General features: G+C 38.2%; 3 protein-coding genes across 3 annotated transcripts; 1 reads left to right on the top strand and 2 right to left on the bottom strand.

Moving 5' to 3' along the window:
- Window positions 1-1,270: 1,270 nt before the first annotated feature.
- map3k2 (mitogen-activated protein kinase kinase kinase 2) lies at window positions 1,271-17,749 on the bottom strand. The gene is made up of 17 exons (XM_080053046.1): window positions 17,534-17,749; window positions 15,515-15,587; window positions 14,349-14,467; window positions 13,855-13,895; window positions 13,469-13,568; window positions 13,082-13,195; window positions 12,162-12,258; window positions 11,532-11,662; window positions 11,156-11,235; window positions 10,816-10,880; window positions 10,506-10,598; window positions 9,765-10,007; window positions 9,121-9,269; window positions 8,575-8,706; window positions 7,892-8,021; window positions 7,045-7,222; window positions 1,271-6,812 (listed from the first exon to the last, which is right to left on the bottom strand). Exons 2-17 carry the CDS (start codon window positions 15,567-15,569, stop codon window positions 6,593-6,595), a joined length of 1,947 nt encoding a protein of 648 aa, XP_079909172.1. The 5' UTR covers window positions 15,570-15,587; window positions 17,534-17,749; the 3' UTR covers window positions 1,271-6,592.
- A 1,363-nt stretch (window positions 17,750-19,112) lies between these two features.
- On the top strand, window positions 19,113-23,314 carry sumo1 (small ubiquitin like modifier 1). Its single transcript, XM_080052656.1, has 5 exons — window positions 19,113-19,220; window positions 19,574-19,648; window positions 20,043-20,120; window positions 20,514-20,585; window positions 21,114-23,314. The coding sequence occupies exons 1-5, from the start codon at window positions 19,209-19,211 to the stop codon at window positions 21,180-21,182; spliced, it is 306 nt and encodes a 101-aa protein (XP_079908782.1). The 5' UTR covers window positions 19,113-19,208; the 3' UTR covers window positions 21,183-23,314.
- A 628-nt stretch (window positions 23,315-23,942) lies between these two features.
- LOC307269915 (claudin-34-like) lies at window positions 23,943-25,208 on the bottom strand (the record flags this gene model as incomplete). The annotated part of the gene is made up of 2 exons (XM_080053001.1): window positions 23,943-24,444; window positions 24,985-25,208. 2 exons carry the CDS (start codon window positions 25,206-25,208, stop codon window positions 23,943-23,945), a joined length of 726 nt encoding a protein of 241 aa, XP_079909127.1.
- Between the last annotated feature and the right edge of the window lie 1,850 nt (window positions 25,209-27,058).

Below are 27,058 nucleotides of genomic sequence, written 5' to 3' on the forward strand. Positions count from 1 at the left end.
TCCTGACCAACCAGAGCAACTCAAACCTCATGCCCGCCATATTTAAAAACACCGCTACTACGAGACGTAAACATAACATAATTACCGAACGTAGCGATCAAATTGACCGGCGAGAATACGCTGTATGGGTCCTGTTTGCTTAAGAAAGCAAAGCGAGAGCCAACAAGTGTAAAAATAAGACGTATTCGCCGCTGTTGTTGTGCTTAAAGCTAGCGGTAGCTTTAGCGTTAGCCACAAGAGCAGCGGCGTCGGGTGACGTACACACACGTTTACAGTGACGTCATGACGTTGCTCTCTTGCCGGCTCCATGGCTGTCTCCGGTCGATGTGAAACCAACCGGTTCATAACTGGGATAAGGCTGTAACCAGTTTTGAACTGACCCCAACACCAGCCTGGAACTGACTCTTGGTTCATTTTGGTGTGAAAGGCCTAGTAGTAGCGGTGTTTTTAAATATGGCGGGCATGAGGTTTGAGTTGCTCTGGTTGGTCAGGATAATCCCTCCCCCAACCGTTCGCGCAAGCAGTTCTTATCAAACCCTGCTCAATCCTGGGGTATGAGTTCCCCCGGTTTTTACGGCCCGGAGCAGGCTCTCTGGCGGTGTGAAACCAAAACACTGGCTCTAACTCCGAACAAGCCCAGAACTAGCTCCGATTTTGCGGCGGTGTGAAAGGCCTACAATTTAACTTCACTTTTGCTTTTAATCTTTAGGTGTAGTACCTCATTGTGGCCAAGGGGTGGCAGTATAGAGGCATAGTTAAAAGAGGATTTCCGTCTTAAAAATATATATAGACACATTCCCCTTACAGAAAATAGACAATGCACAGTACTGAAACACCCGGCAAATATACGAAAAATAATATATTTATTTTTTAACTTTTATAGTTTTTCATTAACTTTAGAGCAATTAAGTAGTGCTTTTATTTAATTATTTTAGTCTTTATCTTGTCTAGTGTATTGAGTGTATGTAATTTATGTGAACTATTAATAATGCAACTGACATTTCCACTTTTACATAAAGCTATCTTTTATGTTTAACATATATATATAGCATTCGTGATAATAAATATTTCAAATAAAAACTCGGTTAATGTATTTTCTCCATAAAAACATAATCCATCTATTTTATTTATCAGTTTGTTACAACTTCAAAAATGTCTGAGCAGAACTCTTTGCATGTTACAAGAAACTCACAAAAAATACCAGTAATGCGCAAATGTGAAATAAATATCTTTTATTGTTTTCATCGTCATAGTCATAATTGTTGTAATTATGAACACAGAGCTGTCGCATCAATCCAGAATTTTGCCAAAAATCAGCAACCGTTCAATTGCACCGCTGCGTCTCTCAAGACCCAACCATGCATAAAATCTCCCATTTAAAAAAAAGTAAAATAAAAAATATATATTAAAAAATTATGCGTACCACTGATATACAGATTTGATATAAACAGGCTTATTGGTCACACACCAATTAGAATTATAAACATGGCTTCTTTTACAATACACAGAGACCAAACATGTGGGATATAAGTGGACTTTTCTTAAAAAAAAAAAAAATTACATTTGATTTTTTTTTTACATTTGTACATATTTTTTTTTTTATTACATTTTTTATTCTTATTTTCTATCGTAGTCCCCCTACAGTCAGAATGCTCAAGGCATTTCGGGCGCAATGTCCAAAAAGCACAAATTGCAGTAAATGCACGTTTACAAACTCTCTCACACACACACACACACACACACACACACACCGGAGTGGCAGCAGTGGCTTTAGACACTAAAGAGAGAACTACAGGTGTATCTTGGCGTTTGCAGGCGACAAATACTGTTACCGATGAACGAGGCCATCTGACGGTTAAAAATTAGACATTACATTCATGTATTAAACACAGATTTGACTAACATTCTCATACGCGCGCGCACACACACACTCACTCACACACACACACACACACACACACACACACGTGAAAAATAAAAATTCAATTTTAAAATGTGCAAAGGAAAGGTCGCTGAATGGAGCTGCATGAGCGACGGGGGTTGTGTGAGAAAGCATCAGTGGATTATAGATAGTGCATAATAATGTGAGTGCGTATCTAGGGTTACCAGTGCTGGCGGCCAATAGCAACCAAAGCCCCTTCTGTACCAGACAGTTTACCGTTAGTTACCGCCTCAATCTCAATACAACCACTAAGATTTTAATGACACAAGGCTGATTCGAAAAGAAACAAAATATATATAGATAGATTTTTCGTTTGGACACGTACCGCTTTGGAAATGCATAAAGTGAGTGAGGAAGCTGTTTGTTTTCAGTTACCATGACAAAGAAGAGAAGTTCCCACAACCTGTGTGGATTTAAAATTCACTTTCAGACCAGTTTCAAGTCAGTGAAATCAAGAACTGTGTCAATAAATCATTCTTCACCAAATCTAAAAAGGCCCGGTAAACAGGAGAATTACTTGAAGGAAATGATTTAGCTCCCGTTTATCAAAAAGGTGCAATCAGTAGAAAAAAAAATTCGACTCTAGTGGGTATTTCATACAAAAAATAATCCTGGAAATAACTTAGTTTGTACCAATTATGAGTATAAAAGGAACATCATTTAGGAAAGTGCTCCATTTTAAACCAAGTTCATATTAACAAGTTATCCAAATCATCATTGGAAACTTATTTCTCCACAAATGTTTGAAATGTTTGGCTGAATTCATAAAATGCAAGTTGAGAAACTGAGAACTATTTTCACCTCAAGTACCAAATAACTGCAACGTTCTTTTAAAAAAAACGGCATAATCTTTCGTACCACACGTTACGTACCATAATACACTCCATTCTATCTTCTATCCACCCAATGATCAAAGTCCCAAAGTTAAAGAACAAGTGAATTTAGAATAAAAGTTGATGTGTGTGCAGTTCTGATTTAATAGATGTATGTTTTCGTACCTACGGTCCGATAAAATGCACATAACATGAACTCTAAGCAGAACTTAAAGCCCCTATAAACCCAGATATCATCTATTGATTTTTACTATTTTAGACCAAGTTTCCAGAGGTCTTAAAACTACAATCAGAGAAGTGCATTGTGGGTAACCAAGTTCTTTAGAAATCACAACAAATAAGTATTAACGGAAATTTTCAACAACATATAGTATATTCTGTGCCGCCATTTTTGCGCTGTAAAAACGTTACTGATTGCACCTTATTGATAAGCAGAAACCGGCTCTAAATAAATGCAGGAGAAAAGCTTTCGATACCTTCTATTTGATTCCTATTATTATAAGTTACTGTAGCTCTGCCGTGTCTACGTACGCTTACTGTACATACACACCAAGACTCGGAGAATTCTGTCTCATTTTAACTTTAGAACATTTAAGTGGTTTTTAAGATAGAGCCATTATTTCTATGTTGATTTTCCCAGAAATCAGACAGCAGCAAATGTAGCATGAAAATGGTCAAAGAGCCGAGCAGAATTAAGGTTTAAATAATCAAGTTCAAAAAGTTGAAGTGCTCCAAGGATTTAGAAACTCTAGTGGTGGCTGGTATTACATCTACAGTGCCCACCATCTCTACCATTGTGTCCTTGAGCAATACACTTAACCCCAAACTGCTCCAGGGGCGCTGTACTATGGCTGACCCTGCGCTCTGACCCCCTCTGGAGTGTGGTCACTTGAGAGGGGAGATGAGAAAAGACACATTTCAATGTGCCTCATCTAAATTGACTAATAAAGATAACTTAAACGTCTATGTGCTAGGGAAGTCGACAGTTTTCTGATGCATAGTTATGAAGCCAGTGCTATGAATCAACCTCAATGTATCGGCCGTATTCAACAGACAGACAGAAGTGATGGAAGCTCAGCCCAGGAATAACCTACAATGACAAGAGCCATGCATGTTGAACGGAGTGTTTGTGATTTGACTAAAGTGACAAGTTCAATTTGATTTGGTAAAAAAACTAGTAAAAGGATCTGTAGGCGTTCACACCAGGCATAACAACCACAAACAAGACACAACAAGAGAGAGGGAAAGGTCCCGATTGCAACAGTGGAGTCGATGAAGCAATGTGTTTTGTGGAAATGTTGAGCAGTTAGAAATGCCCGGGCTAAAGCTAAGCTAAGTTCCTGTTTGGTTTGAAATGAAAACAGCGTCATACAGCCAACGCTCTGGCCAATCAGCTGTGAGCCGTCTCTCCACACACACACACGCAGACACACACACACACACACACGCAGACACGCGCGCGCACACACACATATAATTTTTATGATTTCAGATCTGCAAAATTCATTATCGATTAATCTAAAAAATATTAACTTTAAAAGGTGGAGTCAGCAATTCTGGAGAGTGCTTGTTGTCAAAATCACTTTCTCAAAATCAGTGAATATCTCCTGTCTGTACTGGGTCGGAAAAAAAGACCCCGGGTGTTAATACACAGCCTAGGCTCTGTAAAGATGATTTTGACAACAAGCATTCTCTAGAATCGCCGACTCTACCTATTCAGAACAGGGGTAAGTACCACCACTGCCTCACAGAGTTCCAGTAATGTAATAATAATGAAGTCAACACCACCATCTGACAACAGTAAACTGACTTATCTGATGAGTGGATAACTTGAGAAGCAGAGGAGAGAAAGATGAAACTCAAATCATCTAAACACCGCTGCCATCTGTAAAAGTACAGATCCCTGTCTGAGCACCAGGTAGCTTCAACGTCGCACCATCAAAACCAGCGTCACACCCTTTCAACAGGAAGTCTGAAGGATATTTGGTTAGGAGGCAGAGCGGGCGAACAAGCCAAATGAGCTGAGGTGGAAATGGGACGCCCCCCCGCTCCACACGCTGAAGGAAAAGGCAAAAAGACGGACATAACAGCTGAACTGAGATCAGCTGAATCTGGGCGTAACGGTGAAAAGGCAAAAACAAACAAATACTGAGAATCTTTTTGTGGCCAAGAACGACAGAGAACTCACTCGACACTGCGTTTAAGGCGAGACACTGCAGGCAAAAATATGGGTCAGTTTGGAGATTTTTGGCTATTTATCTTCCATACCATGTCTTCTTTCATACTAGTATGAATATAAGGTCCAAAATGTACATTAAGGTGTTTATTTGACTAAACCTTGTCTGTTTGCATCTGTATATTTCTCCTATACGACCATCTTTAACGGCCATTATCTCAACATTAGTTTTTCTCTCTCAAAAATCACAACCACTTACATCAACTAAACTTTCCATAATTATTCTAAGAAGTATTCTGAAGGTTATCTCAGAAGGATCTGTTCATATGTTGTTGATTGTCTGATTTATGATAAAGAAAATGCATTTTTAAGACCTGTACGTATTACAATTCTTTCATTTATAAAATGAAAAAAGGCTGTATCCAAAATCTGTTCAGTACATTCTTTGGACGCTTCTATGTTGTAAAAATTATCTAAAGATTTTAACTCTGGCTTTCTCCAACATCTAGATATTTGGTTTTTAAAGAGATCAGAACATACTCATAATTAGTTAAATATAGCCAAATATTTTCTTAATACAAAAAATAATTGTTTTTATATAAGTTATCAACTGGCTTTCAGTTTCATGATGATATCTACAGTACAAGTTAATTCACCTGCAGTGTCTGGCCTAAATAAACAGAAAAAGGCACGCGGCAAATAACACAAATGGAAGAGTAGGGAAGATAGTTAACGGACAGAAAGGCAGAGAGACGATGGATGAGCCCAAGGGAGTGGAGTGTGTAGATTGGTCTGTTAGCAGCGTCACCCGCGCTCTACATTCTGGGGTCAGACGTGTGTGTGTGTGTGTGTGTGTGTGTGTACGTCTGTGTATGTGTGTGGGAGTGTGTGTGTGTGTGTGTGTCTATGTGTGTGCGTTTGCGTGTGCGTGTGTGTGTGTGTGTGTGTGTGTGCGTGTGAGCATCACCTCTTTAGGTCCAAACACCACGATCCAGAGAAACCGTACAAACATAAAAATAAAAAATAAAATAAAAAAATAAACAAGAAAGTTGTTTTTCGTCGCTTCAGGAGGAAGTCCTCCTTGTTTGAGAAATTAAGGTGCAACTTGCGGAGAAAAATAAAATAATAATTAAAATGTGGAGTCAGCTTTCCTGGAGAATGTTTGTTGTCAAACGCACTTATAGTCAAAATCAGTGAATATCTCCTCACGATCTGTCGGTACTTTGTGTGATGAAAAAAAAAGCTGGTGTTAATAAACAGCCTAGGCTCTGTAAACTGGTATGTCAATAAAGTGGCACAAGACAGCCTGCAACATACCCGTTTACAGTGCCTAGGTTGTGTATTAACACTGTTTGTTGTTGTTTTTTTCAGTGTGCACACACACAGTACATACAGGTATCAGATCGTGAAGGTATATTCACTGATTTTGTTTTTTAAAAAAGTGATTTAAACAAAAAGCATTCTCCAGAATGAGAATGACTGACTACACCTTCAGTTCATGTCCTCTATGGCAGTCTCCTACAAACAGAGACACACCCCCACCTCCTCCAAACCCAAACCCAGGTCCTCGCGCTCCAATATGGGTGAGAGGCGGGTGGGTAAGGCCGTATCTGGCAGTTCTGAAGTGTCGGGGCGTTAATGTTAATGTACGAAGATGTGCCTCAGTAGTTCATCAGCTGACGGCCGCTGTTTGCTCTCTACAAAGATCCTCTTGAGGAAATCTCTGCAGTGGTCAGACACGTGGCCGGGCAGCGACGGGTTAGTCGGCTGGGTCGCGATTTTAAAGATGGCCGCCATGGCTTCAAACTCTGCCCAGGGCGGTCGCTGCGTCAGCATCTCCACCACCGTGCAGCCGACACTCCTACAGGGGGAATCACATGTTAGGGCAGCAGGAAAAGAACAGATACTAATACAGATGATTATGCACAGGTTTTAAGGTTTATAGTATTGTTCCAGCTGTCATGACAAGGCCTTTCAGTTGAACATCTTGTCTACATTTTATCTTTGACATGGCAGATACGAATTGAGTCAAGACATCTTCAAGAAATGTAATGAAATCAAGTATTTTTGTATATGTATTCTCATATTCTGACCATATATCCGCCTTCCTCCCGTATCCCTCTCCACTGATGACCTCGGGGCTCATCCAGTACGGCGTTCCCGTCACAGACATGATGCCGGTGCCCGACAGACAGATCGTCTGCAGCCGCCGACTCGCCCCAAAGTCCCCAAGCTTCACGTTACCAACCGAGTCACGCAAGATGTTAGCACCTAGAGAGGGAGAGAGGGAGGGAGGGAGAGAGAGAGAGAGGGAGGGAGGGAGGGAGGGAGAGAGAGAGAGAGGGAGGGAGGGAGAGGGACAGGGAGGGGGAGAGAGAGAGAGGGAGAGAGGGAGGGAGGGAGGGAGATAGAGAAGGAGAGACGAGAGGGGGGAGGGAGAGAAGGAGGAAGGGAGGGAGGGAGGGAGGGAGGGGGAGAGAGAGAGAGAGAGAGAGTGAGTGTTAGGATGCTGCATTTTCTATATACGCATATTTCCACCTTCAAAGCTATAGTGCATAACTTCCGTCACCCCCATGAGGAATTCTGAGGAATTACAACAACACTGTCGGTGCATCTACATGAGTTAAGCCTTTGGTGATCCTGTATGGATTTGATACCTTTTGCTGTACGTCCAAGTTTTTTCATAACAGTAGAATCAGCAACTGAAACATTTCTTGGGCTCTTCTTGGGATTTTTCTGAGCTCCACAATACAGAGAGAGTTTTGAGGAGCTGATAATAGGCTTAATCAACTTTGTGTCAACTTGTTTGGCGATGGCTTGAATGTAACCGACAGCCATTTATATGAAAAATGTACGCACTATAGCTTTAAATGTGAAAATCATCTTGAGTACCTAAACATTTCTTTCCCTTGATGTTGTAAAAACAAGATGAAAACAAACCTTTGATGTCTCTGTGTACGATCATGTTGCTGTGCAGGTAGGACACTCCCTCCAGGATCTGTCTGGTGTAGCGCCGCGTCACATTTTCCGTTAGAGCGCCGTACGACTTCAACTGGTCCTTAATGGAGCCCTGGGGGGTCACAACATGAACAATGGATTTATAATAAAAAATAATAATAATAATAATCTTGCTTTTCTCATATTTCTTACAAGTTTGAGGAGTAGGAACAAATATTGGCAGATATATCTTAATTTAGATTTTTTTAACAGTCATTATTATAGTCGTCTGAGTCTCTGGCCTTAATACACACTATAACAATAGATAGATATTTAATTTATTCATCCGGAAAGGGAAATATGTATCATTGCAGTAACGAAATAAGACAATTATCACAACTCTACATTTTCAATTAAATATTAAAAATGTGCAGAGTCCATTTTCATAGATTGAAGGAGTTACTGTTGACTGTTATTGCATTATCATTGCTGTATTGGTCTTTAGCATGTACATTAATTTTTTTTTTTTTTTTACCTTTATTTATACAGGTAAATCCCATTGAGACCAGAGACCCTTTTTCAAGGGAGACCTGTTGCCATTTACACGTTACCGTTCACAGACACATTCATACACTGATAGCAGGCTAACTATCAACATTCACACTACAAAGTAAATGAGAACTCACTCCAGGCATGTACTCCATGAAGATAGACAGTGTTCGTTCCATGGTGTCCCGCAGACAGCCGTAGTACTGGACAATCCGCTCGTTGCACAAATTCTTCAGGAGCTGAATCTCACACTCCAACGCACTCACCTCCTGAATGACAGAAAAAAAAACATAGTATTTTTGGATTTATATAAAATAAAAGGCTGTATATTGTTCAGTGAAAACTTTGGACATATCTGTTGTAATAATGAAATAAAGATTTTAACTCAGGCTTTATCCAACATCTCGATTTTCGTTTTTTAATTTACGCATAATTAGTTAGATATTGCCATATGTGCACATGTATTCAAACACTTCTGAAAAAAATTGTAATACAAAAAAAAATAGTTTTAATTTCAATAATCAACTGGCAAAGTTTCATAATGATATCTATAAGTTAAAAAATGTTACTCTATTCTCCTGCAGTGTCTAACCTTAAACTTACCAAACCTACAAGCAATCTCACAACAACAAAACATCCCTGAATTTCTAGTAAATAAGCAGCTACGTAGCAAAACCCTTTACCTTGCTGGTCTCTGGACTCTCGGGGTCAAACTGGACTTGTTTAACTGCCAGTTCTCGTCCGGTATCAGCGTCATAACACAGAAACACCCGACCGAACGCCCCCTGTCCCAGCAGCTTCCCTAGACGCCAGTTAGTGGGGGCCCGTGGAGCTGTAAACACATCACACAAACATCAGATACAATCAAACCACTGAAATTAAAAAAAACTGTCTACTTGTACTTTCGGTGGATTTGATGTGAGTCCTAATAAAAGTTCTAATAAAAAGATTTTTTGTTATCAAACAGCTAGGATGCTTAGTGCACATGTTTAACTAGGGATATAAATAAACCTGTACAAATAAAGGTTAAGAAGAAGAAGATATCATGATAACAGCAATGTAACAATTGATGTCAATGTGGGAGTTTTTGTAGTATTTTCTTCACTCGTAGTTGTAAAATTGGGAAGAATTACATCCACAGTTCTTATGGTAGCTACAGTACTGTAGAAAAACAAGTAATTAAATTAGAGTTTATTCGTCACATACACAATTGCACAGGGTAGTACCGTCACATTTTCAGGATTTTGGCATCGACTAGTGTAGTTACTCGTGACATCCCTATGGTTTACTGGTAATAAGCTGTGTCCCACTCATGTGTCCCACTCACAGCGGCTTGGCGGGCTGATGTCCATCACAGACAGAGTGGGAGCAGTGTTGGGGTTCTGGTTGGACTCTATGATGTCACTGCCCCTGCGCGGTCTCCTGGGCGGCCCCGTAGCTTCGTCCAGGTCCGGGCTGAACACGCTGCTGCCGCTGCTGTTGCTAGGCGACTGCTCTGTCGGGCTGAAACTCACCGGAGAGCGGAACCCGTGAACCTGCGTCCGCCGAGCGCGAGGGAACGTTTTCCTCCCTGAAGAGAAGAGACAATACGGGATATTAATATAGTCTGAATCATTAAAGTGTAGTGCAAAGGAACAAGTAGATTCAATTTTACTTATAGTCAGTATTTATAGGGTTTCATTAAAGCCTATGGAAAACTGGTCCAAAATAGTACAATTCAATATATGATATCAAAGTTGGGTGTTTCAATAAGCTTTTACACAAATCTGATTGAAAATTAATATTATAGAAATTAATTTAAAAAAAAATAAGCTTTTTTTACTGTCTACGCCATGATTGGTTTAACATACTTATTGTCTAATAAAAACCAGAGCATTACCCACCTCATCTAAACTGAATTTCTGTAAAGTGTATTAAACTTAAATGAGAATATCTTTCATTTGGATTGACAAAAATGCCTAGAACTCTTTTCAAATACTTTCGATTACGCAACTAACACCTCAAATGACATAGTTAGCAGGATTTTGTGGATTTGGGTTTACAGGGGCTTTAGTGAAACATGACGCACCATCGCTGTAATCTTGAAGGCCGAAGGGAATGCCGTATCGCCGAGGGTACGTCCCACCTTTCCCTGATTTCTCAAAGACTGGGATGTCGTACTCTAGAGAGGAAAAGGGAAACAAAGACCCTTTACATTTCAATGTATAATGAAAACACTTGTGATTATAGTAAAGACGAAATATGTCAGTATCAGTGTAGCATTAACTTTGTTTTAATGAAGACCAACACAGTCTATTTTTAATTTTTCCTTTTAATTTAAATCAGCTATTAAAATAATCTGATATGATTTTAAATAAAAGAGTCACATGATTATTTACCTGGAAAGTCCTGGTGGTTGTCCGGGTAGCTCTGTGCTCGAGGCATCCTGGATTTTGGGTAGTCACTGCACAAGAAAACATTACTATTAAATCATCCAACACAGATCAATACATGTCACACATCTTAAATAAATTGCATTGGTGTAACAAGTTGTGGAGCGAAGTTAACTTGAAAGACTTGCTGTCATTAATATGTACGGAAATATAACTCATATTTGATCTGAATATATGTGACATTGAATTTATACGATCCCTATTTAAATTACAGTGATTATAATATACACGAAGCCGGGCCTAGTTTCTGTATATTATTGTATGAATAAAACATTGAGTTCCTGACCTGTCCAGTGGGCTGTCTAGAGAGGGACAGCTTCCAGACGCAGAGTTCTCTGGACTGCTCATGGACAGCGGGTCCAACATCTGAAGAAAAGATAAAATATCAGAAAAAACAAACTCACATTCTATCAATCATCTCATTATCTACAGGGCAGGATTCCCCAAATACCCTCATTTTACTTTCTGTATCCGAAACAGATGTGAAATTCATAACCTTCCCGGATTATATTGACTTATTTATGACCACACATACAAGCCTGCTAACTGCACATGTGCAAAACATGTCCATGTGCCCAGCCACCTGATATAAAATGTTCTCAAATACGTGTGCGTTGCTTGCGTGCGTGTGTGCATGTGCGTGTGTGTGCTTGCGTTGGTACCTGGTCCATGCTCTCGGGGATGAACTCGCCCTCACTGTTGATGCTGGTGAAGGAGCCGTTTCTGGCCACATGCTGCAGCGCGTCGGGAATGTATCCGGGAGGAGGAGAGCTGCGGTCCGTAGAATGGGAGCCTACCATTGGTCGGTTGGTTGTGACATCATTGAAGAGAGATATTTTTATTAATGGATGAACTTGTGTGAAAAAGTTAAATCCGATTGACATTAGCGAAACATTTTACTGTTATTTTGAGGAAAAGTATTAACTTGAATTTTGAGTTTGCTTCATATGTAATGTATGCATATATATTTAAAGGTGGAGTCAGCGATTCTGGAGACCGCTTGTTGTGAAAATCACTTTGTCAAAATCAGTGAATATCTCCTCACGATCCGCTACCTGTATGTATGCATGTGCTCTGAATTTTTTTTTTTTTAATGCACAGCGTAAGCTATGTAAACGTTTATGTTGCTAGCTATGCTTAGCCCCTTGTTTACATACCAGTTCACAGAGCCTAGGCTATGTATGACCACCAGATTCATGAGGAGATATTCACCGATTTTGACAACAAGCGTTCTCCAGAATCACTGACTCCACCCTCAACTATTTCACAGTATTAGTCTCAGTATGACTCACCTATCAGAGCCAACATGCTCTTATTGTCAGCGACCCTGAATCCAGTGTTGTCCAGCTCTTCGTGGGACGGCAACAGGTCCATGTTGGAGGAAGAGTTCTGGAGAAACAGAAAAATATGAAGTTAAAATTTTAAAAGGAAAAACTTAATATGAAAAACCATAAAAGAAGCAGATTTTAAATAATAAGAACAGACAGGACAGGTGTTTGCTTAACTTCTTGATTTTCACCCTGTTTTTCAGTTGAACTTTTTTATGCTTAAATAGTCTCTAATACAGAGATATGAAAACAAAAATATTTAGGGTGAAAAGTGTAGTTTGAGAGGTTAAGCTAACTTCACATTTTCCGAAGGCGATTTGTTAAAGCTTACAGGCTGTATTTTATTTCTTCACACACAAGTATTCACATTAATTATATAATACAATTTCAATTTCTGGTCGTCAATCAGACGGAGAAATCTAAGTTGGCATTACACTGTAACCGGCCATTATATTTTGTGTGTCTTACAATCATCAACACAATTATCTGCATGTATTAAACATTAGGATTGAGATGACCTAATGTCATGTCTTTCACCTGTCTAGTCCTGTTCTGCGTAAAAATAAAATAAAATAAAATAAAATAAAATAAAATAAAATAAAATAAAATAAAATAAAATAAAATTAAATAAAATAAAATAAAATAAAATAAAATAAAATAAAATAAAATAAAATAAAATAAAATAAAATAAAATAAAATAAAATAAAATAAAATAAAATAAAATAAAATAAAATAAAATAAAATAAAATAAAATAAAATAAAATAAAATAAAATAAAATAAAATAAAATAAAATAAAATAAAATAAAATAAAATAAAATAAAATAAAATAAAATAAAATAAAAAAGGATTGAGATGAATATTGGGTGTTTTTTCTGCTGCTGACCTGAGAGGAGAACTGCAGCACTAAGAGGATCTTCAGACTCTTCATGTGAACGCTGCGATCCAACAGCTCCACCGCTTTGTCCAGGTCGTCCTGAGTCGTCAGAGGAATCACCAACTGAAAACACAGACATTATTTATTTATTTATTCTAAAACATTTCATATATGACTGAATAGGAAACCGTGCAAAAAAAGATGGAAGAAGTGGATTGATTGTTTGTTGGATTTATGTAATTATAACCGGCTCTATTGTTCTGTTCGTTTGTGTTTGTTGATATTCAAAATTCTTATAAAACCCTAAGTATTTAGTGTGTGTATGTGTTCTTTAAAAAATAAAAATAAATCCAAAAATAAAGAATTTGAAAATAAATATTTTTTTTAGCTTGATACCTCGTTGTTGGTGTAATGAAGGTCCATCGTTTGACCGAAAGCAACTTTGGCTTTCGACTTCAAGTCGTCGAGTCTGACAGGTCGAGGAAACTGCAAGATCCTATCAAGAACAAGAGGGGTGAGAGGTTAGGAGGGCACAGCTACAAGTCTAAGACATTAAGGGCCAGTTTCACAGACATGGATTAAGCCTAATCCAGGACTAAATGGAAATAGGAATGGAGATTGTCCATTGAAAGTACAATTTAGTCCAGAACAGGGCTTAAGGGCTTCATGTCAGCGAAACCGGCCCTCAAGGTGCTATGAGCAACATTCAGAAGAAAATTTAGAAAAAAAAGCGAGAGAGAGAGAGAGAGAGAGAGAGAGAGAGAACGTTGTGGAAGCCTCACCTCTTCTCCCCTTTGAACTCAAACTTCACTCTGACGTCATTCTGTTGGAAAGACGAACACATCAATTCAATTCAGCAAACAACAGACAAAGTGCATAAGAAAGGGAAAGCATGGATAATTGTTCACCCCATGAAAGTAAAGTAAAGATTTTTGTTTTTAAATTTTGCTTTGTATGTGTCCATATGTTATATTTATATCTTTGAAAACGTAATATATTTCTCAAACAGAAAAGATCATTAATATTTTAATTAGTGAGTCGGAACATTAATTTTGCTGAAGATAAAGAGCTTTTGCCCTTTTATTTTAGCATTTATTGGGACATAATATTCTCTGACAATTTAGCCTGGTATTGGGTTAGTTTATGACGGAGGGGTTACCTGGTTAAATAAAGGATATTGATTGATTGACTGACTGACTGACTGACTGACTGACTGACTGACTGACTGACTGACTGACTGACTGACTGACTGACTGACTGACTGACTGATTGTTACCTGGTTCTTGGGCGAGGAGGCTTTGGGTTTGCCCAGGTCGGACAGGAACGTGGCCGGACGGCTGGAGCGGTGCAGTTCGGCCAAGTCCTGCATGATTGAGTTCAGGGCCTCCTGCTCATCTGAGGGACAAAGAGGTTTCACTTTATTTAACTGATTGTAACGATAAACATAAGGGTCATAAATAAGGAAACATGACTTCATCAAAAGTGGAAAAATCACACAAAAACATATCACTGCAAGACACAAAATCTGAAAAGGCCAATTGTTTAAAACTTAAAGATGGAGTCAGCGATTCTGTAGAACGCTTGCTGGCAAAAACAGTGAATATCTCCTCACGATCTGCTACCTGTCCGTACTGTGTATGCGCTGAACTAAACAAAAAATAAATAAAAAATACACAGCCTAGGCTCCGGGCATGTTGCTAGCTACGGTGGGCCCCTTTGTTTGAAGACCCTAGGCTGTGTATTAACATCCGATTTTTTACAGACAGGTAGCAGATCATGAGGAGATATTCACTGATTTTGAAAACAAACATTCTCCATAATCGCTGACTCCACCGAGCAAATTTATTCTTCACAATAACAAATGTCATTGCCTTATCTTTAGCTGCAGTTCAATTTTAAACATTTCACTCAATAAATATTATCTTTCCTGTCCTGCAGCAGTAACATTAAGTACAAAGGAACATTGTTCTGGAAAAACAGTCCTTCGATTGTAGGTTTGACAAAAGACCAAGATGGCTAACTGCCAACCAGTAACACTAGTATCTTAAAGCACACACACACAATCATCTTAAAACACACACACACACACACACACACACACACACACACACACACACACACACACACACACACACACACACACACACACACACACACACAACGTTAAACAGACACACACACATTCCACACACACCCCTTTAACAGACACAAACACACACACACAATCATCTTAAAAACAGACACACACCTTTAAACAGACACACACACACAGAGCTTTAAACAGACACAAACACACACACACACACACACACCTTTAAACAGACAGACACACACACACACACACACACACTTTTAAAAACAGACACAAACACACACACACACACACACACACACACACACACAAACACACAGAGCTTTAAACAGACACAAACACACACATACCCATCATCATGGCACGGCGATTGACCCAGGAGGCCAGGAAAGAGGCTTCTCCCATCAAAGGGATTCCTTTCTCCTGCAACGGCAGAAAGACATGAACATAAATCCTGACGCGTACGTACTTCACCAGGACACAAGTCAGAGCCTGAAGCTGCTCTAAGATCAGCAGCTCTGAAAACAGTCACTCCAAGCCTCCACTGGATGCATAGTAGTTTTTATTTAATAAATATATATATACTTTTTTTTGTGTTTAACAGTTTTTTTGACTGACTGATACTATGATGACTTATTTATTATTATGACCTATTTATGCCCTTTTCAAATGCTGCTATTTGGAGTGGTGCTGCAAACAAAATGTTGTTGTGTTTTATGTGACTAGTGCAGTGCCCGTAGGAAGCAGGTATTAGCTTATGCATGCTTAAATGTAACCCGTCTATGAAAGTGGGACACAGAAACAGATGTAGCCTACACAGACAGACAGACGTGTCTTGCTTTATAGATAGAAGACAATAAAACTATCTATCCATATCTATGATTAGTTATTATCAAATTAATTGGAAAACAATGAAACAATATATTTGCATTATTCACAATATCTGTTTAAGTAGGGCAGACATGCGTGTATCAAAGTTGTACTGTTGGTGCTTATTATCATTATTACATATCAGTTTTGTTTAAGCTGTGACCCGCTGCCTTACTGGTCAGCACAATAAATACTAGTAGATTGGTTATTTATTTGTTATTATTAATTGCCCAGTGGAAAAGTAGCACATACAGTATCTAAGAAGCACTTACATTTTATTCAGTGAGTTGCTGTCATTTTCTGTAATGCTTAATGTTTGAAAGGTATTTATTTTGTTCATTGAAGTAAATAATCTTTTCATGTAAAGTGTTATATTCATAATAAATGGCTGAAAGTTCCACACCTGTCAGCGTATTCTATTTAGTTTTCAATTGTATTTCTTAACTTTTATGCAGTCTGTTGTCATGTTTTCTAAATATGCCATATTTTACGGAACAGGGAAGTGCAATAGAAAATGCAAATTTTTCATTTTCAGATATTTTTCTATGTCTACGTTTCTGTTCGTGAAAGTTACATTTTGTCTGTAATTTTTTATTATTACAAAAATTAATTATTATTTAAAAAAGCACACCAAAACAACAGCATCAGGCGACCACTATAAAAAAAAAAGTGTAGCCATCTCCGTGACAATGTATGGGAAATGCAAGCAAGCTGTTATCAATTAATATATTGCCGAGCATATCATCACTTATCAAATCAAATCAGTTGTATAGCACAATATCACAGATATTTGCCTCAGTGGGCTTGTAGTTTCCATAATATTTTTGTCATGTGTAAGTTATTAGTGGAAAGTAAAAGTCGTGACTACACACACAAGCTCTGTATCAACCAGAACAGATTGGAATCAAGATGAGGACCTTCAATGTTTCTATCTGGTCATCACTGATCGATCATCGTCTGCAAAGCGACGTAAAATCTGTCAATTCCACCACGTTGGTGAGAATGGGCTGTGACGTTAACATTAGCTTAAATAGCTTAAGCTTAGCATTATCATTTCTCATACAAATGACGTCCTTTGCAAACCGCTGCGGCGAGCTGGCGGACAAAGTTGACACAAACAACACTGCCACTATTTTGGCCTCCTGCGGTTTATAATTAGCCTTAAATTAACTTGCTAGCGTTAACTAAGAAGCAACGCAAGCTAACTGACTAACAACAGTTGCCCAATTTGACATTGCCGGCTACGCCAAAATGTACATATTGACTGATTTGGCACCTTGAGTAAAACCAAAACACAGAGTAAGCGTCTCGTATTTGGCTGATAGAGATGCTAAGTGGCTAATGCTATTCAAGAGTTCCGTATGCAGCTAGCTGTCAGGCAGGCAAGCTAAGCTACGATAACTAGCTGCGTAGCTATTCAAAGCTCTACCGTAATAAGCAACCGTTAAATGAACACACAAAACGGTTTGAACCGAACAGTTCGATCGTTATGAGCTCACCTGGTTGTCGGTTGTGTCCGTATTCACTTCCTCATCCACAGGGCCGGTGACAGGAGCCCCGGGCCCCGCGGAGAAGGCAGAAGTTTGGATCCCAACTTCACTCGAGTCCCGCTGGGCCACGACGACGACGAGGCCCGGCGGCGGTTTGGTTTAGCCCAGTGCGTCTGATCTTTCCGTGCAGGAAAATGACAAGAATATGAGTTATCCAACAAAGTATTCCCGTGTCAGTGAGGCGATTTAAAGGCGAAGTTAATCGACAGCATTCATTTTGTTGCACTTTACAAGCCTGGTTTGACGGCAGCTTTGCCCACTGCTGTCGCGCGTGAAGCTAACGGTAATCGACTAACAGCTACCGGAAGTAGTGGGATTTTGCTGATAAATTAAAATCACAAAATGTACAGCGTGGCGAAATATCCAAACGTACATATTTTGGATTTTATTTCGAAAGTCATCAACCGGGAACATATATATTTATTTGTACATACTTTACAGGTCTCAACCTCGTTGGAAGAGTCCAACAAAAACACAACCTGTGATGTCAGAGAAATGTAGGCCTATGAGTTTCCTGGATCATAAAAAAAATACTTTTGATATGGTGTATAATATGTTATTTTATATTGACATGTATTTACTCACATGGCCAATTCAGGCATTCACCATTAGAACCTTTGTATATAAAACTTTGTTGTCAAAAGATATAATTTATGCACGGAGAATTATTGTTGTTTGTTCATATTGATTAATCATTGTGTATGTCATAAGGTCGTATGTATCTGCTGCACCATCATAATTCAAAGGACTGCCACCTGCTGCTACTCATAGACTAATTGACAGGGCATTTCAAACACAGGCCAACTTCAAATGTAATAATTGATATGTAATTAACATTTAATTGTTTATATTTAAAATTAAAGATATTATCTGGAATAATGTATCGTCAATTCAATTTAAAAAAAGTTATACTATTACCTTATTGCAAGTTTTCATTTAATGTAGGCTGAAGTTGTGCAAAAAAGGTACTTTAATGTCAATATTGCCTCACTTGCCATCTGCATGTTTGGCGGTGCTCAATCCACTCCACCACAATCGTGCTTTTCTGAAGCAATGCAACAGATGCTGGGGATGATCGTCGCCAAAATACTCATTTGAATCATAGATTTGAATCGAGTGGAAATCCCCTTCGCTCCCTTTCCTCCATTGATGGGTTTTTAGCTTACTGGGACCCATATGTTGTTTACCAAAACGAGGCCAAGGGAAGGAGAGGACCACATTCAGTTTATTTCTCATGGCACACTTGAAATCTATTGCTTATCTATTGCTTATAATTCTTAGGAATTTTGTAAAACATTTTACTATTAGTTTATTCTATTTATTTGATTACATTTTATTATTTGTACATTCACATACATCTGTATTTCCCTGTAATTTAACGTTTTGATTATTTCTCTCATTGTTTTACGAAAAGCCCAAAAAAATTAATCAAAAACAAAATAATGCCTTTTCAAAATGTCGCTTTTACTCTAGAAAGAAGATATTCTTGTTTTGAAAGGAGCGATTCATTACCTCACTTCCTGTTAATGGCGCGTTCTCACAACATCAAGCTAGAGTTGAGACTGGAAGCTAACGCGAACATCTATTGTTATTATACTTCTCCAAACACGCACAGAGTGAAAACATGTCAGATACGGTAAAGTTAACACTTTAAATAGTCTCTTTTGTTTATAGTGTGAACGGAAATGAATGAGATGTACGTGTATTTTGGTGGTTGCTGCCTCGTATGGGGTTATTTAATATGCTAACTGTTAGCTCGTGTCGCCTCAGGCCCAGCAGCACTATGCTTATTTAGCTTTGCTGCTAGTTGTAAAGTTTTAGTTTATCCTTTAAAGTGCAGCTATTAAACAAGAAGCGAGACGAGCATGTTGTAACCAATATTACTGTGTTATCAGCGTTGGCAAAATCACATAATTGGTAACCTCGGGCCTGATTGTAGTGTGTGTTGTTGATTTTTTAAATTTGTTTATTTCACGTTGTTTTTTCTAGGAGGTAAAGCCATCCAGCCAAGACGGGGGAGATAAGAAAGATGGAGAATACATCAAGTTAAAAGTGATCGGTCAGGTGTGTATGGACGCAGAGATGTGTCATGCAATATTAGTTGTTGAACTATTACTTTTACCTTTACTCACAAATAGTTGATTGTATTGCAATGTAAAATGGCTGTTAAACGTTGATTTTCTGTTAAATGATGCAAAGAATATACATAGTTATGTTATTAGTATTTTATAAATGAAACGCCATATTATATGAAGTTCATAAGTTCACCTGCCATGTGTTTTTCGAGCTTTTAGTATTTGAAACAGTTTGATTAAACTGTACAAATCCCACTAAGTGATTTGGTTTAAATCACATCTCTCTTCCTCAATAATTGTGTCATTTTGCAATTGACTAAAATGTTGAATTCCTGCCTTGTTTGAACTTCCTTAATCATCCCTTTCTCTCTCTGAACCAACAGGACAGCAGTGAAATCCACTTTAAGGTGAAAATGACGACACATCTGAAGAAGCTGAAGGAGTCCTACAGCCAGAGACAGGTACGTGGAAAAACTAAAAGTTACCATCATCAACCTGAACCTACATTGATGTATTTTATGCTGCGGTAAAGCACTCTGAATGGCCTTGTGTCTGAATTGTGCTTTATAAACAAACTTGCCTTGCCTTGCCTTGCTTACTTCCATGTTACTGAATGGCAAAATGTTAGGTTCAAGGGCCATAAACAAAGCACTCGGAAATATCTGACTTTAAAGGTTGAATCAGCTATGCTATTTCAAAACAGTCTTTGTCAAAATCAGCAAATATCTACTCACCATAAGCTACCTGTCTGTACTGTGTGCACGCTGCAAATAGTCTGGAGTTTATGCACAGCCCAGGCTCTGTGAACTATTAAACGTTAATTATTTGTGTTGGTGTTTGTGTGTTTCTTCCAGGGCGTCCCAGCGAGCACGCTACGGTTTCTGTTTGAAGGACAGAGAATCGCAGACAACCAAACTCCAAAAGAGGTAAACTTCTCCCTCTTGACTCGAGCATCTCCTTGTACTTTTGCTTCGATTTTATTGATTCAGATTGTTTGAAAAAGATCCAGTGTTAATACACAGCCTAGGCTCTGTAAACAAAGGGGCCTACCGTAGCTAGTAACATGCCCGTTTAAAGAGCCTTGGCTGTGTATGAGCATTGACACTGGATTTTTTTCAGCGCACACACAGTACGGACAGGTTGCGGACCGTGAGGAGGTATTCACTGATTTTGAAAAAAATAGATTTTGACAACAAGCGTTCTCAAGTGTTATATATACATTAACAGTAAATACAATATAACAAGAATATAGTAATAAGGAAATTCTTTTGTTGACTTGTTGACTAAAAATGTATTTTCTCTCGTGTGTGTGTGTGTGTGTGTGTGTGTGTGTGTGTGTGTGTGTGTGTGTGTGTGTGTGTGTGTGTGTGTGTGTGTGTGTGTGTGTGTGTGTGTGTGTGTGTGTGTGTGTGTGTGTGTGTGTGTGTGTGTGTGTGTGTGTGTGTGCGGATCAGCTGGGGATGGAGGACGAGGACGTCATCGAAGTTTATCAAGAACAGACCGGTGGACTCTGGCATGTCTAAACCTCACGCATTTCTAAATCTTTCCTTTCCTTTTCTTTTCTTATTTTATATTTTATTTTGTATGTAAATGTATGTTACGGATTTTTGTTCAGTTTCAAACCATCTGGATCAAAACAACAACACTTATCAGGGCTTCCATGTGTGAGCGCGGGAAGGTGAACGGACTGAGATAGGATGAGAAAAAGTACATTGGATTATTGTTCTCATGTTGGTAACCAAAGCAATAGTTTTCAATAGTTTAGACAATTCCTGTTTAAAACTGGATTTTTCCCCCCCTTGTACTAACACATTGAAAACCTAGTTCGCTGGCACAACAATATATTTTTTTGACAGAGGTTAGACGTTAAAGGTGCATTGAGTGATTCTGGAGAACGCTTGTTGTCAAAATCGCTTTTTTTCAGAATCGGTGAATATGTCCTCACGATCTGCTACCTGTTTCTAATGTGTGTGCACTGAAACAAAATCCAGTTTTAATACACAGCCTAGGCTCTGTAAACGGGCAAGGTAATATCTATGGGGCATGTTGCTAGTATGAACAGGTAGCGGATCATGAGAAGATATTCACAGACTTTGACAACAAGCTTTTTCCAGAATCGCTGTCTCCACCTTTAAAGATGCAGTTATATGCACCCAAGGCAATTCATTCCACTTATTCTTGTGCTACATTCAGGGCATTCACCAGACTATATGTATAACAACTGGATTGCTGGCAGTCTCTCTGATACACTGCTAGAATACCACACACAGCAAGGAGTTTGTCAACATTTGTTTCTGTAAATTTGAATTAGCATTTACAGCCTCTGTGTGCCACATTTAAAGAACTGCACCCTCTTGAAAAATTGTAAAAACTTATGATAATAATTGACATGATACGATACGACAATGATTGAGATTTTAAACACATGTTCAAGTTGCTTTACTTGTATATTTTGTATTCAGTATTAGAGTGTGTTTGAATTATCTGCCATGTGTATCTCTAGCGTTGTATTTTATATCATATTTGAGGGATTCATTCTGTAATGACAATTCTAAATATATACCCGCTATGGAAACATTTTACTCGCTGACAGTCACACAGTATTTGACACTCGGATAATACTTTGCTTATCAGTTTGTTTGAGGAAAATGTTTGCAAATTGTCATCTGGGTGTGTGGTTTCAGCGCTTTTTTATTTTGTTTTTGTTGAAAGCTTTTCTTTTCGTTTTTGTAATTAATTCTCAATCTGTGTACTGTATGACGTTACTCAAGAAAGTTAAGATCATCAGCAGCCCAAGACTGTCGTGTAATAAATGAGTTTTCAGGATTTCAATGAGAAAACAAAGATATTTACTTGATAGAGATGCTACACTCATGAAGGATGAAATAACCAACAAAATGTCTATTGTTTATTTCACTCTTCAGTCTTCACAGATGTTCAAGGTTATAGGTGGGGTCGGCGATTCTGGAGAATGCTTGTTGTCAAAATCAGTGACTATCTCCTTACGATCCACTAACTGTCTGTGCAGTCTATGCGCTGAAAAAAATCCAGTTTTATTTCAAAGCCTAGGCTCTGTAAACTGGCAAGTTGCTAGCTAAGGTGGGCTGCCTTCCAGTTTACTGAGCCTAGGCTGTGTATTAGCACATATTAGATTTTCAGCAGACACACAGTTACAGACAGGTAGCGGATTGTGAGGAGATATTTGATTTTGACTAAAGCGTTCTTTCAGAATCGCTGACTCCACCTTTTAAAGTTGATGTTTAAACTGCACCTCTAGGAATCCAGAAGCATGTCAGCTGTTTCTACTGCCAAAATGTTCATAAATTCATAATGATAGAAGTTAGAAAGGCAACTTTAAAAAAAAAAAAAAAAAAAAATTGTGATTTGGTGATTGTCTAGTAAATTCTAATAGACTAGAGATGTGTGAGAAGGAAATGATTTAAAATGTCATTTAAAAATGTAAAATATTTTCTCAATTGGATTTTTCTCAACCTGACCAGCTGTTATCAGTCAAGGGCTCAGGTGAAGTCCACTCCCCCCAAAGGCAGGGCTGTGATTTTGAGCCATAAACACTGATCTCAGTAAAGGAATGTTGATACAGATGGTTTGAAACTCTGGAGATGAGCTTTTTGCTTTTTTTGAATAAAATATTTAAGAAAAAAAGTGTTTTTGTGTATTTTATACATACGTATGTAATTTCTTGTAAATGTTTGAATGTTGGAACATAATATTATACAATATTTCAGTGCTAAACATCCTAATGAGCAATTTGTGTCCACATAGTGAATGTTTTACTTGAAATCGGGAAGCAAAATGCACATTACGTATTCAAATTTAAATTATTGACACATTAGAACACAGCAGTTAATACAGCAATACAACTTTACATTATATTCTATTTTTACATGTAGTTTAAACAGTTTGTTCCTTACTTTGATAGAAGTTTTTGTAAACATATTTTTTCTTTTCTTTTGAAGCTCTTCTCTCTCATTTTAAAGGCATCATTTTAGGCGCTGCGTGATGTAGTGGTTAGATTAGAGCGTGTACAATAGACCCTCAGTCCTCTTCGCAGCAGTCCCGGGTTAGAATCCAGCCCGGGTCGTTCTCTGCATGTCATTCCCCTCTCTGCCCCATTTAATCTCTGTTCTCCACACTATCTAATAAAGCATGGAATAATACCAAAAAATAATTTATAAAAAGGAGTTATTCGGACAAGTAAAAAGGTGTTACTCGGATAAGTTTCCTCTGGTTCCAAGTACAAGAGTCATCCCCAAACAAACTGATCACAAGTGTTCATGAGACTCAAACGCTGGGTTATCATTCCCCGCAAAGCTCACAGTAACAGAATATTTGGGTATTGACGTGTCCGTGTGCCCCTCTCTCTCTTTGGGCACTGGTAACTTGTATTTACAATAAAGAATCCCAGATGCAATCATTAAGGCCGTGCCCGCAATCCCAACCCCTATGCCACACCCCACATGCTGAGAATCAGGGGCAGGGGGCATTTTAAACTCTGGGGGGAAATGTATCGTTTGATTTGTCACCACTGAACTTATGTTCCATGCTAGAGGTATTAGTGACATCACAGAGGCCAACAGACATAGTGCACCGGTGATGGAGAATGTCAAACGTATCGGTGTGTTTTTGTCCATCCCAAAGTAGACGTTCCTCAAAGCGTAAACTCCGCCAGCGTTGCCACAAAGACCCACAAGCAAAGACAGGAGCATGAGAACCTGAGCTGCTACGATCTCAGGTGGCACAAAGGCCTCGGTCAAACTGATGTACCTGCAGAAATGGTGGAGGAAGAAGTATTTAGATAGTAAAAGTATAAGTGCTAATACCAAACTATAAAAACACTCTGGTACAAGTAAAAGTGCATGAAATGTTATCTAAGTAAAAGTATGTTAATCAGGAAAACTGTATTTAAAGCTTTAGTGTGTAACTTCGGTTCCGCACCATGAGGAATTCAGAGTAATTTCAACAACACTGTCGGTGCATCTACATGAGGTAAGCTTTGGGTGATAGCGCATGGATTTTATACCTTCTGCTGTACGTCTAGGTTTCTTCTTAGCAGTAGAATCAACAACTGAAACATGGCTTGAATGTGACCGACATTCATTTATATGAAAAAGTTACTCACTATAGCTTTAAGTACAGCACTTGGGTATATCAGGGTCAGGGTCAGGGTAAACTTTATTGTCCTGTTAAGGAAATTTGTCTTGGGCATTGTGCTACATTTTGCTTAACCAGTAGACAACAACAATATGACACAGTAAAAACACAGTAAAACCTACAATATATACTTAGTCACTTTCAACCACTGACCTGCAGTGCATGACTATAAAGCCCGGGGTCACGTCTGTGTGGCTGTTAAAGCAGGCCCTCCATATGCCGACCCAGGCCAGTCCTGAGCTGATCTCCTCACTGTCAGACACCTGCCAGACCCTCCACTGGATGAGCCCCATGGCCATGGCGGTGAGCGTCCATCCCACGCAGCCCAGCCACAGGGCACCGAGCTGGGCATTGGCCGTGTGGGCGAGGTAGGGCATAGCACTGGAGCAACAATCAGCTGAGCAAGACAATCCCAATACCAACCAAACTGGGCATCTTCAGGAGATTACAGGTAGGTGGAAGATGTCCCCTCTTATCTTTAATGTTGTAATTTAAAGCCCCTGTAAAACCTAATCCACAAAATCCTTCTATGTAATTAGGGGAGTAAGTTGTATGACAGTAAGCATCTCAAAAGACAAGCACCTACAAAAACACAGAGACAGGTGTATATAGATTAAAACAGAACATCTATTCAATGTAGAATCACTCACTCAAAGATGTTAAAGCAAGACACTGCAGGTGAATAGGGAAACAATTTTACCCTTTACATATCATCATGAAACTTTGCAAGTTGATAACTGACATTAAAACAACAATTATTTGTATTACAATTTTTGGAAAAATGTATGAATAAATATGAAACTTTGGCAATATCTAACTAACTATGTGGAATTAGCATCTCTTCAAAAATCTTAAAATCTAAATGTTGGATGAAGCCAGAGTTAAAATCCTTAATTAATGTTATAAACATATTCGATTCCAAAGTGTATTGGTATCATCATGTTAGTATCAATCTATGGTAACAATAACAAATAATTGTTGACTTCACTTTAACATGTTAACATGTTTAACATTACTTTATTGCGACCACACAAGACTAACTTTCTGATATTTTCCTGTGCCAAACAACTCAAGAATTACTTTATTGATCACTTTATTTTTTACAATGTCTTTAAAAAATATGTGATGTATGGAAATTATTCCTATCATTATCATTTCTCCAGATCATGTTATGACAAAACCCTATTCAAAAGCATCAGAAAAGTCACATGCTATTCTTTTTCTTTCTAGATTTATAATTTTCAAATAAAGCAATGTAAAATACAATGATAAATCAAGTAGCCTATCTTTCTGTTGTTCAAAAAACACATCACATAAGATCAAAGCATGTGTAAATTACACAGTATATATACATGTGTAAGTGCATATGTATATATACTGTATATTCAATACATAACAGCCAAAAATTGTTAAATCAAATTCTTAATTTTGTCATTTACCTGTGATTTATTTTTCTTAAGCACCTGGTCGCCGCCGTCTTTATACTCTGAGGGCAGAAAAGCAACTGATATGATTATGATTCAGACACAGAGCAACACTTCCTCATCTGTCTACCATCGAGCTAGTCAATGATTGACAGTTTACAGGCTCATGGAAACTTGGAAAGGCATAATATATGTTGTGGTAATTCTGGTTTTATGTGTAGGCCTACCATATAATTTCAACTCTTTACTTTCTTTTTTGACCACGTTTTACATCATCATATACAAACTTTAATTCTTCTAGGATCCTTTCAACATTAATAAATAAATGTGGAAACGGTCTTTAATTTGGGAATATCAGAGAGATTAGTAGGTTTTTTTGTTATTTCTTGCAAAAATGTCATATTCTCATAGGGACAGATAAACTGTGCAACGTGGGAAAGACGATAAAACAAAATAAAAGTAACATTAAAAAACTAAATTTGCAATATTATCTTAAAGAGCATCTTTTTTTAAATCTAAAATAACCTTTCTTCTAGTACATTTAAGGAACAAACATTTTTCTTTCTAGCACTGGTCAATTTTGAGATTTTTGTTTATTTAGCTTCCATAACATATCTTCTTTCATAAATAATAGGTCCAAAATGTACATTAAAGTGTTTATTTGACTATCCTTGTATGTTTGCATCTGTATATTTCTCTTGTACAACCATCTTTAACGGACATTATCTCAACATTACTTTGAACCAACAATCTCAGCTTTTAAAGGAGTTAGATCAACTAGACTTCCCATAATCATTCTTAAA

The sequence above is a fragment of the Ammodytes marinus genome (genome assembly GCF_949987685.1).
Source record: "Ammodytes marinus genome assembly, chromosome: 24".
NCBI lineage: Eukaryota > Metazoa > Chordata > Actinopteri > Uranoscopiformes > Ammodytidae > Ammodytes > Ammodytes marinus.

Coding starts and splice junctions, on each gene's coding strand:
- map3k2 (XM_080053046.1), bottom strand. CDS start 15,569: ATGGGAGAAGCCTCTTTCCTGGCCTCCTGGGTCAATCGCCGTGCCATG. Junction 14,468..15,514: donor TCGCCGTGCCATGATGATGG/GTATGTGTGTGT, acceptor TTTGTCCCTCAG/ATGAGCAGGAGGCCCTGAAC. Junction 10,008..10,505: donor CCTTCAAGATTACAGCGATG/GTGCGTCATGTT, acceptor TCTTCTCTTCAG/GGAGGAAAACGTTCCCTCGC.
- sumo1 (XM_080052656.1), top strand. Junction 19,649..20,042: donor AGTTAAAAGTGATCGGTCAG/GTGTGTATGGAC, acceptor CTGAACCAACAG/GACAGCAGTGAAATCCACTT. Junction 20,586..21,113: donor ACAACCAAACTCCAAAAGAG/GTAAACTTCTCC, acceptor TGTGCGGATCAG/CTGGGGATGGAGGACGAGGA.